This window comes from Oncorhynchus nerka, linkage group LG4 (genome assembly GCF_034236695.1).
Source record: "Oncorhynchus nerka isolate Pitt River linkage group LG4, Oner_Uvic_2.0, whole genome shotgun sequence".
NCBI lineage: Eukaryota > Metazoa > Chordata > Actinopteri > Salmoniformes > Salmonidae > Oncorhynchus > Oncorhynchus nerka.
The window spans coordinates 5,468,310-5,483,951 of record NC_088399.1 but is presented as its reverse complement, the minus strand read 5'-3'; the positions used below and the strand labels follow the sequence as shown (position 1 = coordinate 5,483,951).

At 45.0% G+C, this 15,642-nt stretch overlaps 1 protein-coding gene across 3 annotated transcripts in view; it reads left to right on the top strand.

Annotated features, from left to right (window-relative positions):
- The window catches only part of LOC115127348 (FSD1-like protein), a 94,115-nt gene that overhangs the window by 29,835 nt on the left and 48,638 nt on the right, over positions 1-15,642 (top strand). For all 3 annotated transcript variants that reach the window (XM_065017169.1, XM_065017170.1, XM_065017168.1), the window contains exon 4: positions 13,504-13,605. In XM_065017169.1, the coding sequence (XP_064873241.1) occupies positions 13,504-13,605 (102 nt within the window). The remainder of the gene's footprint in view (positions 1-13,503; positions 13,606-15,642) is intronic.

Here is a 15,642-nt window from a genome sequence, read left to right as displayed (position 1 = left end):
CGTTCCATTTCCCCCTCTCTGGTCCTCTCTCCTTGGGGTAATCGTTCCATTTCCCCCTCTCTGGTCCTCTCTCCTTGGGGTAATCGTTCCGTTTCCCCCTCTCTGGTCCTCTCTCCTTGGGGTAATCGTTCCGTTTCCCCCTCTCTGGTCCTCTCTCCTTGGGGTAATCGTTCCATTTCCCCCCCCTCTCTGGTCCTCTCTCCTTGGGGGTAATCATTCCATTTCCCCCTCTCTGGTCCTCTCTCCTTGGGGGTAATCGTTCCATTCCCCCCCCACCCCCACCCCCTCTGGTCCCCTCTCCTTGGGGGTAATCATTCCATTTCCCCCTCTCTGGTCCTCTCTCCTTGGGGTAATCGTTCCGTTTCCCCCTCTCTGGTCCTCTCTCCTTGGGGTAATCATTCCGCCCCCTCTCTGGTCCTCTCTCCTTGGGGTAATCGTTCCGTTTCCCCCTCTCTGGTCCTCTCTCCTTGGGGTAATCATTCCGTCCCCCTCTCTGGTCCTCTCTCCTTGGGGTAATCGTTCCCGTTTCCCCCTCTCTGGTCCTCTCTCCTTGGGGTAATCATTCCGTCCTTCCCCCTCTCTGGTCCTCTCTCCTTGGGGTAATCGTTCCGTTTCCCCCTCTCTGGTCCTCTCTCCTTGGGGGTAATCATTCCATTTCCCCTCTCTGGTCCTCTCTCCTTGGGGTAATCGTTCCATTTCCCCCTCTCTGGTCCTCTCTCCTTGGGGTAATCGTTCTATTCCCCCCTCTCTGGTCCCCTCTCCTTGGGGTAATCATTCCATTTCCCCTCTCTGGTCCTCTCTCCTTGGGGTAATCATTCCGTCCCCCTCTCTGGTCCTCTCTCCTTGGGGTAATCGTTCCGTTTCCCCCTCTCTGGTCCTCTCTCCTTGGGGTAATCGTTCCCATTTCCCCCTCTCTGGTCCTCTCTCCTTGGGGTAATCGTTCCGTTTCCCCTCTCTGGTCCCTCTCCTTGGGGTAATCATTCCATCCCCCTCTCTGGTCCTCTCTCCTTGGGGTAACCGTTCCGTTTCCCCCTCTCTGGTCCCCTCTCCTTGGGGTAATCATTCCGTCCCCCCCCCTCTCTGGTCCTCTCTCCTTGGGGTAATCGTTCCGTTTCCCCCTCTCTGGTCCTCTCTCCTTGGGGTAATCGTTCCGTTTCCCCCTCTCTGGTCCTCTCTCCTTGGGGGTAATCATTCCATTTCCCCCTCTCTGGTCCTCTCTCCTTGGGGGTAATCATTCCATTTCCCCCTCTCTGGTCCTCTCTCCTTGGGGTAATCATTCCATTTCCCCCTCTCTGGTCCTCTCTCCTTGGGGTAATCATTCCATTTCCCCCTCTCTGGTCCTCTCTCCTTGGGGTAATCGTTCCGTATCCCCCCCCCTCTCTGGTCCTCTCTCCTTGGGGTAATCGTTCCATTTCCCCCTCTCTGGTCCTCTCTCCTTGGGGTAATCGTTCCATTTCCCCCTCTCTGGTCCTCTCTCCTTGGGGTAATCGTTCCATTTCCCCCTCTCTGGTCCTCTCTCCTTGGGGTAATCGTTCCATTTCCCCCTCTCTGGTCCTCTCTCCTTGGGGTAATCGTTCCATTTCCCCTCTCTGGTCCTCTCTCCTTGGGGTAATCGTTCCGTTTCCCCCTCTCTGGTCCTCTCTCCTTGGGGTAATCGTTCCATTTCCCCCTCTCTGGTCCTCTCTCCTTGGGGTAATCGTTCCGTTTCCCCCTCTCTGGTCCTCTCTCCTTGGGGTAATCGTTCCGTTCCCCCCCCCCCCCTCTCTGGTCCTCTCTCCTTGGGGTAATCGTTCCATTTCCCCCTCTCTGGTCCCCTCTCCTTGGGGTAATCGTTCCGTCCCCCCCCCCTCTCTGGTCCTCTCTCCTTGGGGTCCCAGGAACCTGAGAGGAGACATCGCAATAACAGCTGATCGTCTTTCTGTTAGCTGACCATGAGAAGACCTGTGTACCCTATTCCCTATCTACTGTAGTGCACCCTATTCCCTATATACTGTAGTGTACCCTATTCCCTATATACTGTAGGTAACCCTATTCCCTATATACTGTAGTGCACCCTATTCCCTATATACTGTAGTGTACCCTATTCCCTATATACTGTAGGTAACCCTATTCCCTATATACTGGTCCTCTCTCCTATTCCCTATATACTGTAGTGTCCCTTTCCCCCATACTGTGGTACCCTATTCCTTACATACTGTAGTGTACCCTATTCCCCCTATACTGGTCCCTCTCCCTATATACTGTAGTGTACCCTATTCCCTATCTGTCCTATATACTGTAGTGTACCCTATTCCCTATCTGGTCCTATACCCTATATACTGTAGTGTACCCTATTCCCTATATACTGTCCTATATACTGTAGTGTACCCTATTCCCTATATACTGTCCTATATACTGTAGTGTACCCTATTCCCTATATACTGTAGTGTACCCTATTCCCTATATACTGTAGTGTACCCTATTCCCTACATACTGTAGTGTACCCTATTCCCTATATACTGTCCTATATACTGTAGTGTACCCTATTCCCCCTATACTGTAGTCCCTATTCCCTATATACTGTAGTGTACCCTATTCCCTATATACTGTCCTATATACTGTAGTGTACCCTATTCCCTATATACTGTAGTGTACCCTATACCCTATATACTGTAGTGTACCCTATTCCCTATATACTGTCCTATATACTGTAGTGTACCCTATTCCCTATATACTGTAGTGTACCCTATTCCCTATATACTGTCCTATATACTGTAGTGTACCCTATTCCCTATATACTGTAGTGTACCCTATTCCCTATATACTGTAGTGTACCCTATACCCTATATACTGTAGTGTACCCTATTCCCTATATACTGTCCTATATACTGTAGTGTACCCTATTCCCTATATACTGTAGTGTACCCTATACCCTATATACTGTAGTGTACCCTATTCCCTATATACTGTCCTATATACTGTAGTGCACCCTATTCCCTATATACTATAGTGTACCCTATTCCCTATATACTATAGTGTACCCTATTCCCTATATACTATAGTGCATTCCTATTCTCTCCTTTCCCCTATTCCCTATATACTGTAGTGCACCCTATTCCCTATATACTGTAGTGTACCCTATTCCCTATATACTGTAGTGTACCCTATTCCCTATATACTGTAGTGCACCCTATTCCCTATATACTGTAGTGTACCCTATTCCCTATATACCCTATATACTGTAGTGTACCCTATTCCCTATATAATGTATACTGTACTGTAGTACCCTATTCCCTACATACTGTAGTGTACCCTATTCCCTATATACTGTAGTGTACCCTATTCCCTACATACTGTAGTGTACCCTATTCCCTATATACTGTCCTATATACTGTAGTGTACCCTATTCCCTATATACTGTAGTGTACCCTATACCCTATATACTGTAGTGTACCCTATTCCCTATATACTGTCCTATATACTGTAGTGTACCCTATTCCCTATATACTGTAGTGTACCCTATACCCTATATACTGTAGTGTACCCTATTCCCTATATACTGTCCTATATACTGTAGTGTACCCTATTCCCTATATACTGTCCTATATACTGTAGTGTACCCTATTCCCTATATACTGTAGTGTACCCTATTCCCTATATACTGTAGTGTACCCTATTCCCTATATACTGTAGTGTACCCTATTCCCTATATACTGTAGTGTACCCTATTCCCTATATACTGTAGTGTACCCTATTCCCTATATACTGTAGTGTACCCTATTCCCTATATACTGTCCTATATACTGTAGTGTACCCTATTCCCTATATACTATAGTGTACCCTATTCCCTATATACTGTAGTGTACCCTATTCCCTATATACTATAGTGCACCCTATTCCCTATATACTGTAGTGCACCCTATTCCCTATATACTGTAGTGTACCCTATTCCCTATATACTGTAGTGTACCCTATTCCCTATATACTATAGTGCACCCTATTCCCTATATACTGTAGTGTACCCTATTCCCTATATACTGTAGTGCACCCTATTCCCTATATACTGTAGTGTACCCTATTCCCTATATACTGTAGTGTACCCTATTCCCTATATACTGTAGTGTACCCTATTCCCTATATACTGTAGTGTACCCTATTCCCTATATACTGTAGTGTACCCTATTCCCTATATACTGTAGTGTACCCTATTCCCTATATACTGTAGTGTACCCTATTCCCTATATACTGTCCTATATACTGTAGTGTACCCTATTCCCTATATACTGTAGTGTACCCTATTCCCTATATACTGTAGTGTACCCTATTCCCTATATACTGTCCTATATACTGTAGTGTACCCTATTCCCTATATACTGTAGTGTACCCTATACCCTATATACTGTAGTGTACCCTATTCCCTATATACTGTCCTATATACTGTAGTGTACCCTATTCCCTATATACTGTAGTGTACCCTATTCCCTATATACTGTAGTGTACCCTATTCCCTATATACTGTCCTATATACTGTAGTGTACCCTATTCCCTATATACTATAGTGTACCCTATTCCCTATATACTATAGTGTACCCTATTCCCTATATACTATAGTGCACCCTATTCCCTATATACTGTAGTGCACCCTATTCCCTATATACTGTAGTGTACCCTATTCCCTATATACTGTAGTGTACCCTATTCCCTATATACTATAGTGCCCCTATTCCCTATATACTGTAGTGTACCCTATTCCCTATATACTGTAGTGCACCCTATTCCCTATATACTGTAGTGCCCTATTCCCTATATACTGTAGTGTACCCTATTCCCTATATACTGTAGTGTACCCTATTCCCTACTACTGTAGTGTACCCTATTCCCTATATACTGTCCTATATACTGTAGTGTACCCTATTCCCTATATACTGTAGTGTACCCTATTCCCTATATACTGTCCTATATACTGTAGTGTACCCTATTCCCTATATACTGTAGTGTACCCTATACCCTATATACTGTAGTGTACCCTATTCCCTATATACTGTCCTATATACTGTAGTGTACCCTATTCCCTATATACTGTAGTGTACCCTATTCCCTATATACTGTAGTGTACCCTATTCCCTATATACTGTCCTATATACTGTAGTACCCTATTCCCTATATCCCTATACCCTATATACTGTAGTGTACCCTATTCCCTATATACTGTCCTATATACTGTAGTGTACCCTATTCCCTATATACTATAGTGTACCCTATTCCCTATATACTATAGTGCACCCTATTCCCTATATACTATAGTGCACCCTATTCCCTATATACTGTAGTGTACCCTATTCCCTATATACTATAGTGCACCCTATTCCCTATATACTTTAGTGTACCCTATTCCCTATATACTGTAGTGTACCCTATTCCCTATATACTATAGTGTACCCTATTCCCTATATACTGTGCAGTGCACCCTATTCCCTATATACTTTAGTAGTGTACCCTATTCCCTATATACTGTAGTGTACCCTATTCCCTATATACTGTAGTGTACCCTATTCCCTATATACTGTAGTGTACCCTATTCCCTATATACTGTATATACTGTAGTGTACCCTATTCCCTATATACTGTCTATATACTGTAGTGTACCCTATTCCCTATATACTGTAGTGTACCCTATTCCCTATATACTGTAGTGTACCCTATTCCCTATATACTGTAGTGTACCCTATTCCCTATATACTGTAGTGTACCCTATTCCTATATACTGTAGTGTACCCTATTCCCTATATACTGTAGTGTACCCTATTCCCTATATACTGTAGTGTACCCTATTCCCTATATACTGTAGTGTACCTATATACTGTAGTGTACCCTATTCCCTATATACTGTAGTGTACCCTATTCCCTATATACTGTAGTGTACCCTATTCCCTATATACTGTAGTGTACCCTATTCCTATATACTGTAGTGTACCCTATTCCCTATATACTATAGTGCACCCTATTCCCTATATACTGTAGTGTACCCTATTCCCTATATACTGTAGTGTACCCTATTCCCTATATACTGTAGTGTACCCTATTCCCTATATACTGTAGTGTACCCTATTCCCTATATACTGTAGTGTACCCTATTCCCTATATACTGTAGTGTACCCTATTCCCTATATACTGTAGTGTACCCTATTCCCTATATACTGTAGTGTACCCTATTCCCTATATACTGTAGTGTACCCTATTCCCTATATACTGTAGTGTACCCTATTCCCTATATACTGTAGTGTACCCTATTCCCTATATACTGTAGTAGTGCACCCTATTCCCTATATACTGTAGTGTACCCTATTCCCTATATACTGTAGTGTACCCTATTCCCTATATACTGTAGTAGTATACTGTAGTGTACCCTATTCCCTATATACTGTAGTGTACCCTATTCCCTATATACTGTAGTGCACCCTATTCCCTATATACTGTAGTGTACCCTATTCCCTATATACTGTAGTGTACCCTATTCCCTATATACTATAGTGTACCCTATTCCCTATACTGTAGTGTACCCTATTCCCTATATACTGTAGTGTACCCTATTCTGTAGTGTACCCTATTCCTATATACTGTAGTGTATTCCCTATTCCCTATATACTGTAGTGTACCCTATTCCCTATATACTGTAGTGTACCCTATTCCCTATATACTGTAGTGTACCCTATTCCCTATATACTGTAGTGTAACCCTATTCCCTATATACTATATACTGTAGTGTACCCTATTCCCTATATACTGTAGTGTACCCTATTCTATTCCCTATATACTGTAGTGTACCCTATTCCCTATATACTGTAGTGTACCCTATTCCCTATATACTGTATTCCCTATATACTGTAGTGTATTCCCTATTCCCTATATACTGTAGTGTACCCTATTCCCTATATACTGTAGTGTACCCTATTCCCTATATACTGTAGTGTACCCTATTCCCTATATACTGTAGTGTACCCTATTCCCTATATACTGTAGTGCACCCTATTCCCTATATAGTGTAGTGTAGTGCCCTATTCCCTATATACTGTAGTGTACCCTATTCCCCTATATACTGTAGTGTACCCTATTCCCTATATATGTACTGTTCCCTAGTAGTACCCTATTCCCTATATACTGTAGTGTACCCTATTCCCTATATACTGTAGGGGTAGTGTACCCTATTCCCTATATACTGTAGTGTACCCTATTCCCTATATACTGTAGTGTACCCTATTCCCTATATACTGTAGTGTACCCTATTCCTATATACTGTAGTGTACCCTATTCCCTATATACTGTAGTGTACCCTATTCCCTATATACTATAGTGTACCCTATTCCCTATATACTGTAGTGTACCCTATTCCCTATATACTGTAGTGTACCCTATTCCCTATATACTGTAGTGTACCCTATTCCCTATATACTGTAGTGTACCCTATTCCCTATATATAGTGTCCTATATACTGTAGTGTATTCCCTATTCTGTCCTATATACTGTAGTGTACCCTATTCCTATATATACTGTAGTGTACCCTATTCCCTATATACTGTAGTGTACCCTATTCCCTATATACTGTAGTGTACCCTATTCCCTATATACTGTAGTGTACCCTATTCCCTATTCCCTATATACTGTAGTGCACCCTATTCCTATATACTGTAGTGTACCCTATTCCCTATATACTGTAGTGTACCCTATTCCCTATATACTGTAGTGTATTCCCTATACTGTAGTGTCCTATATACTGTAGTGTACCCTATTCCCTATATACTGTAGTGTACCCTATTCCCTATATACTGTAGTGTACCCTATTCCCTATATACTGTAGTGTACCCTATTCCCTATATACTGTAGTGCACCCTATTCCCTATATACTGTAGTGTACCCTATTCCCTATATACTGTAGTGTATTCCCTATTCCCTATCTACTGTAGTGTACCCTATTCCCTATATACTGTAGTGTACCCTATTCCCTATATACTGTAGTGTACCCTATTCCCTATATACTGTAGTGTACCCTATTCCCTACATACTGTAGTGTACCCTATTCCCTATATACTGTAGTGTACCCTATTCCTATATACTGTAGTGCACCCTATTCCCTATATACTGTAGTGTACCCTATTCCTATATACTGTCCTTTCATATACTGTAGTGTACCCTATTCCCTATATACTATAGTGTACCCTATTCCCTATATACTGTAGTGCACCCTATTCCCTATATACTGTAGTGCTTAAATCCCTATATACTGTAGTGTACCCTATTCCCTATATACTGTAGTGTACCCTATTCCCTATATACTGTAGTGTACCCTATTCCCTATATACTGTAGTGTACCCTATTCCCTATATACTGTAGTGTACCCTATTCCCTATATACTGTAGTGTACCCTATTCCCTATATACTGTAGTGCACCCTATTCCCTATATACTGTAGTGTACCCTATTCCCTATATACTGTAGTGTACCCTATTCCCTATATACTGTAGTGTACCCTATTCCCTATATACTGTAGTGTACCCTATTCCCTATATACTGTAGTGTACCCTATTCCCTATATACTGTCCTATATACTGTAGTGTACCCTATTCCCTATATACTGTCCTATATACTGTAGTGTACCCTATTCCCTATATACTGTAGTGTACCTATTCCCTTTATATATGTACTGTAGTGTACCCTATTCCCTATATACTGTAGTGTACCCTATTCCTTATATACTGTAGTGTACCCTATTCCCTATATACTGTAGTGTACCCTATTCCCTATATACTGTAGTGTACCCTATTCACTATATACTGTAGTGTACCCTATTCCCTATATACTGTAGTGCACCCTATTCCCTATATACTATAGTGTACCCTATTCCCTATATACTGTAGTGTACCCTATTCCCTATATTCTGTAGTGCAGTACTGTTGACCAGGGCCCATCCATAGGGATCTGGTTAAAAGTAGTGCACCATATAGGGAACAGAGACACATCCTCAGTCTGACTCAGCAGAGACTTCAGGCTGACTGCCAAGCACACAGCACTTCCAGAGGGAAGGATATTGTCTTTTTAGCTTTGACCTTTTTGAGAAGGACATTGAACAGCACTGCAGTCAGCAGCTAGATAGAGAACCAAGATGTATCATGTCTTAAAGGCCCAGTGTCGTCAACATGTTAGGTTTTTTCCCCTTTGCGTTTTACAGTATCATGTTGTACAGCAGCTGATGAAACTAACACTGTAAAATAATGTGAACATTGTATTTTCAACCAGCAACAATCAAGAAATAACTATTTACACAGGACGTTCTAACCAGCAGGTTTATATGGGGGGAGTTTCAGGTTTATATGGGGGGGGGAGTTTCAGGTTTATATGGGGGGGAGTTTCAGGTTTATATGGGTGGGAGGAGTTTCAGGTTTATATGGGTGGGGGGAGTTTCAGGTTTATATGGGTGGGGGAGTTTCAGGTTTATATGGGTGGGGGAGTTTCAGGTTTATATGGGTGGGGGAGTTTCAGGTTTATATGGGTGGGGGAGTTTCAGGTTTATATGGGTGGGGGGAGTTTCAGGTTTATATGGGTGGGGGGAGTTTCAGGTTTATATGGGTGGGGGAGTTTCAGGTTTATATGGGTGGGGGGAGTTTCAGGTTTATATGGGTGGGGGAGTTTCAGGTTTATATGGGTGGGGGAGTTTCAGGTTTATATGGGTGGGGGAGTTTCAGGTTTATATGGGTGGGGGAGTTTCAGGTTTATATGGGTGGGGGAGTTTCAGGTTTATATGGGTGGGGGAGTTTCAGGTTTATATGGGTGGGGAGTTTCAGGTTTATATGGGTGGGGGAGTTTCAGGTTTATATGGGTGGGGGGAGTTTCAGGTTTATATGGGGGGGAGTTTCAGGTTTATATGGGTGGGGGAGTTTCAGGTTTATATGGGTGGGGGAGTTTCAGGTTTATATGGGTGGGGGAGTTTCAGGTTTATATGGGTGGGGGAGTTTCAGGTTTATATGGGGGGGAGTTTCAGGCTTATATGGGTGGGGGAGTTTCAGGTTTATATGGGTGGGGGGAGTTTCAGGTTTATATGGGTGGGGGAGTTTCAGGTTTATATGGGTGGGGGAGTTTCAGGTTTATATGGGGGGAGTTTCAGGTTTATATGGGGGGAGTTTCAGGTTTATATGGGTGGGGAGTTTCAGGTTTATATGGGGGGAGTTTCAGGTTTATATGGGGGAGTTTCAGGTTTATATGGGGGAGTTTCAGGTTTATATGGGGGGAGTTTCAGGTTTATATGGGGGAGTTTCAGGTTTATATGGGTGGGGGGAGTTTCAGGTTTATATGGGTGGGGGGAGTTTCAGGTTTATATGGGTGGGGGAGTTTCAGGTTTATATGGGTGGGGGAGTTTCAGGTTTATATGGGTGGGGGGAGTTTCAGGTTTATATGGGTGGGGGGGAGTTTCAGGCTTATATGGGGGGGGAGTTTCAGGTTTATATGGGGTGGGGGAGTTTCAGGTTTATATGGGTGGGGGGAGTTTCAGGTTTATATGGGTGGGGGAGTTTCAGGCTTATATGGGTGGGGGGGGAGTTTCAGGTTTATATGGGTGGGGGAGTTTCAGGTTTATATGGGGGGGGAGTTTCAGGTTTATATGGGTGGGGGGAGTTTCAGGTTTATATGGGTGGGGGGAGTTTCAGGTTTATATGGGGGGGGGAGTTTCAGGTTTATATGGGGGAGTTTCAGGTTTATATGGGGGGGAGTTTCAGGTTCATATGGGGGGGGGAGTTTCAGGTTTATATGGGGGGAGTTTCAGGTTTATATGGGGAGTTTCAGGTTTATATGGGGGGAGTTTCAGGTTTATATGGGGGAGTTTCAGGTTTATATGGGGGAGTTTCAGGTTTATATGGGGGAGTTTCAGGTTCATATGGGGGAGTTTCAGGTTTATATGGGGGAGTTTCAGGTTTATATGGGGGGAGTTTCAGGTTTATATGGGGGGAGTTTCAGGTTTATATGGGGGGAGTTTCAGGTTTATATGGGGGAGTTTCAGGTTTATATGGGGGGAGTTTCAGGTTTATATGGGGAGTTTCAGGTTTATATGGGGGGGGAGTTTCAGGTTTATATGGGTGGGGGGAGTTTCAGGTTTATATGGGTGGGGGAGTTTCAGGTTTATATGGGTGGGGGAGTTTCAGGTTTATATGGGTGGGGGAGTTTCAGGTTTATATGGGTGGGGGGAGTTTCAGGTTTATATGGGTGGGGGAGTTTCAGGCTTATATGGGGGGGGGAGTTTCAGGTTTATATGGGTGGGGGGAGTTTCAGGTTTATATGGGTGGGGGAGTTTCAGGTTTATATGGGTGGGGGAGTTTCAGGTTTATATGGGTGGGGGAGTTTCAGGCTTATATGGGTGGGGAGTTTCAGGTTTATATGGGGGAGTTTCAGGTTTATATGTCAACAAAACAAAAGGAGCTGATCGTGGACTTCAGGAAACAGCAGAGGGAGCACCCCCTATCCACATCGATGGGACAGCAGAGGAGCACCCCCTATCCACATCGATGGGACAGCAGAGGGAGCACCCCCCCTATCCACATTGACGGGACAGCAGAGGGAGCACCCCCTATCCACATTGACGGGACAGCAGAGGGAGCACCCCCCCTATCCACATCGATGGGACAGCAGAGGGAGCACCCCTATCCACATCGATGGGACAGCAGAGGAGCACCCCCTATCCACATCGACGGGACAGCAGAGGGAGCACCCCTATCCACATTGACGGGACAGCAGAGGAGCACCCCTCTATCCACATCGATGGGACAGCAGAGGAGCACCCCCTATCCACATTGACGGGACAGCAGAGGGAGCACCCCCCCTATCCACATCGACGGGACAGCAGAGGGAGCACCCCCCCTATCCACATCGACGGGACAGCAGAGGGAGCACCCCCCCTATCCACATCGACGGGACAGCAGAGGGAGCACCCCCCCTATCCACATTGATGGGACAGCAGAGGGAGCACCCCCCTATCCACATCGACGGGACAGCAGAGGGAGCACCCTCCCTATCCACATCGACGGGACAGCAGAGGGAGCACCCCCCCTATCCACATCGATGGGACAGCAGAGGGAGCACCCCTATCCACATCGACGGGACAGCAGAGGGAGCACCCCCCTATCCACATCGACGGGACAGCAGAGGGAGCACCCCCCTATCCACATTGACGGGACAGCAGAGGGAGCACCCCCCTATCCACATCGACGGGACAGCAGTGGAGAAGGTGGAAAGTTCCTCGGCTTACACATCACTGACAAACTGAAATGGTCCACCCACACAGACAGGGTTGTGAAGAAGGTGTAGCAGCGCCTCTTCAACCTCAGGAGGCTGAAGAAATTTTACTTGGCCCCTAAAACCCTCACAAATGTTTACAGATGCACAATTGAGAGCATCTTGTTGAGCTATATCATGGTACGGCCACTGCACCGCCCACAACCGCAAGGCTCTCCAGAGGGTGGTGTGGTCTGCACAACGCATCACCGGGGGCAAACTACCTGCCCTCCAGGACACCTACAGCACCCGATGTCACAGGAAGGCCATAAAGATCATCAAGGACAACAACCACCCGAGCCACTGCCTGTTCACCCCGCTATCATCCAGAAGGCGAGGTCAGTACAGGTGGATCAAAGCTGGGACAGAGAGACTGAAAAACAGCTTCTATCTCAAGGCCATCAGACTGTTAAATAGCCATCACTAGCCGGCTACCACCCGGTTATGTAACCCTGCACCACCCGGTTACTCAACCCTGCACCTGAGAGGCTGCACCACCCGGTTACTCAACCCTGCACCTGAGAGGCTGCACCACCCGGTTACTCAACCCTGCACCTGAGAGGCTGCACCACCCGGTTACTCAACCCTGCACCTGAGAGGCTGCACCACCCGGTTACTCAACCCTGCACCTGAGAGGCTGCACCACCCGGTTACTCAACCCTGCACCTGAGAGGCTGCTGCCCCATATACAGAGACATGGAATCACTGGTCACTTTAATCATGTTTACATACTGCTTTACTCATCTCATATGTATATCCTGTATTCTACTGTATTTTAGTCTATGTCACTCCGACATGGCTCAATCTAATATTTATATATTTCTAAATTCCATTATTTTACTTTTAGATCTGTGTGTATTGTTTGGAGATACTACTTTACTGTTGGACTTAGGAACACAAGCATTTCGCTACATCTGCTAAATTTATGCATGTGACCAATCAAATTAGATCATTAGTTCAGTTTTCCTCAGCGATTCCCAGACAGTCCTGGCAAAATCCTTACATGAGAAATACTTTTTTGCTGAAAAAATTAGTTTGGAAATGAATTGTATTAATTAATTTGGAAATCTATTACATACAGTAAGGTACTTAATTGTTACCCAGAAAAGGATTTGATATTGATGTAAAAACAGCTGCATTGGGCCTTTAAACAGAAACAAACCTGCGAACTGAATGTGCTGTAACAGCTCTTTGTTTCCCCTGTGTTCCATAGAATCAACTGACCCAGAGCAGCGACGCCTTGGAGAGCGCCGAGGAGCTCCTGGAGTTCGCCAACAATGCTCTGGATGTTCAAGACGAGGACGAGTTCACTAAGGTAGAGGCTGCTGGTCTGTGACATCATACAGGATACAGGATGTGGTGTGAATCCGACAGCATCTCATTGGCTGTCTAGGCCTTGAGACAAGAAGATTATTTGAATGTGATCAGCTGACGAGGGAAACCAGGAAGTAGGTAAAGGTCAACGTTGAATGCTGCTGGGGAAAAGGAGTCAAGAAAATGTTGGCCTCATCCAGCTAAATTTGGTAGATTGTAGTCCTCGTTCTAAAGTGAAAGTTTATTTGACTGTTTTGGATTTTGGAAATGAATGACAACGTTTTAACAAGCTTAAAATATACTTTTAAAGGTTCTCTTAATTAAACTAACAAACTTCTCAATTTCCTATATAATATTTTTCAGAATCTTAAAGTGGAACTGACAGTGTTTTAACAGTCTTATTAAAATCTGTATATAAAGGTTATTTTACCTTTATTTAACTGCTCTCCAACGTAGGTGTCAGCTACTCCTGGTTATTTTACCTTTATTTAACTGCTCTCCAACGCAGGTGTCAGCTACTCCTGGTTATTTTACCTTTATTTAACTGCTCTCCAACGTAGGTGTCAGCTACTCCTGGTTATTTTACCTTTATTTAACTGCTCTCCAACGTAGGTGTCAGCTACTCCTGGTTATTTTACCTTTATTTAACTGCTCTCCAACGTAGGTGTCAGCTACTCCTGGTTATTTTACCTTTATTTAACTGCTCTCCAACGTAGGTGTCAGCTACTCCTGGTTATTTTACCTTTATTTAACTGCTCTCCAACGCAGGTGTCAGCTACTCCTGGTTATTTTACCTTTATTTAACTGCTCTCCAACGTAGGTGTCAGCTACTCCTGGTTATTTTACCTTTATTTAACTGCTCTCCAACGCAGGTGTCAGCTACTCCTGGTTATTTTACCTTTATTTAACTGCTCTCCAACGTAGGTGTCAGCTACTCCTGGTTATTTTACCTTTATTTAACCAGGCAAGTCAGTTAAGAACAAATTCTTATTTTCAATGACGGCCTAGGAACAGTGGGTTAACTGCCTTGTTCAGGGGCAGAACGACAGATTTGTACCTTGTCAGCTCGGGGGTTTGAACTTGCAACCTTCCGGTTACTAGTCCAACGCTCTAACCACTAGGCTACCCTACCTCCTCTACACTCTAACCACTAGGCTACCCTACCACCTCTACACTCTAACCACTAGGCTACCTGCCTCCTCTACACTCTAACCACTAGGCTACCCTGCCGCCTCTACACTCTAACCACTAGGCTACCCTGCCTCCTCTACACTCTAACCACTAGGCTACCTGCCACCTCTACACTCTAACCACTAGGCTACCTGCCACCTCTACACTCTAACCACTAGGCTACCCTGCCTCCTCTACACTCTAACCACTAGGCTACCCTGCCGCCTCTACACTCTAACCACTAGGCTACCCTGCCGCCTCTACACTCTAACCACTAGGCTACCTGCCTCCTCTACACTCTAACCACTAGGCTACCCTGCCTCCTCTACACTCTAACCACTAGGCTACCTGCCTCCTCTACACTCTAACCACTAGGCTACCTGCCTCCTCTACACTCTAACCACTAGGCTACCTGCCTCCTCTACACTCTAACCACTAGGCTACCTGCCTCCTCTACACTCTAACCACTAGGCTACCCTGCCACCTCTACACTCTAACCACTAGGCTACCCTGCCGCCTCTACACTCTAACCACTAGGCTACCCTGCCACCTCTACACTCTAACCACTAGGCTACCCTACCACCTCTACACTCTAACCACTAGGCTACCTGCCTCCTCTACACTCTAACCACTAGGCTACCCTGCCACCTCTACACTCTAACCACTAGGCTACCCTGCCACCTCTACACTCTAACCACTAGGCTACCCTACCTCCTCTACACTCTAACCACTAGGCTAGCCTGCCACCTCTACACTCTAACCACTAGGCTACCTGCCTCCTCTACACTCTAACCACTAGGCTACCCTGCCTCCTCTACACTCTAACCACTAGGCTAGCTGCCTCCTCTACACTCTAACCACTAGGCTA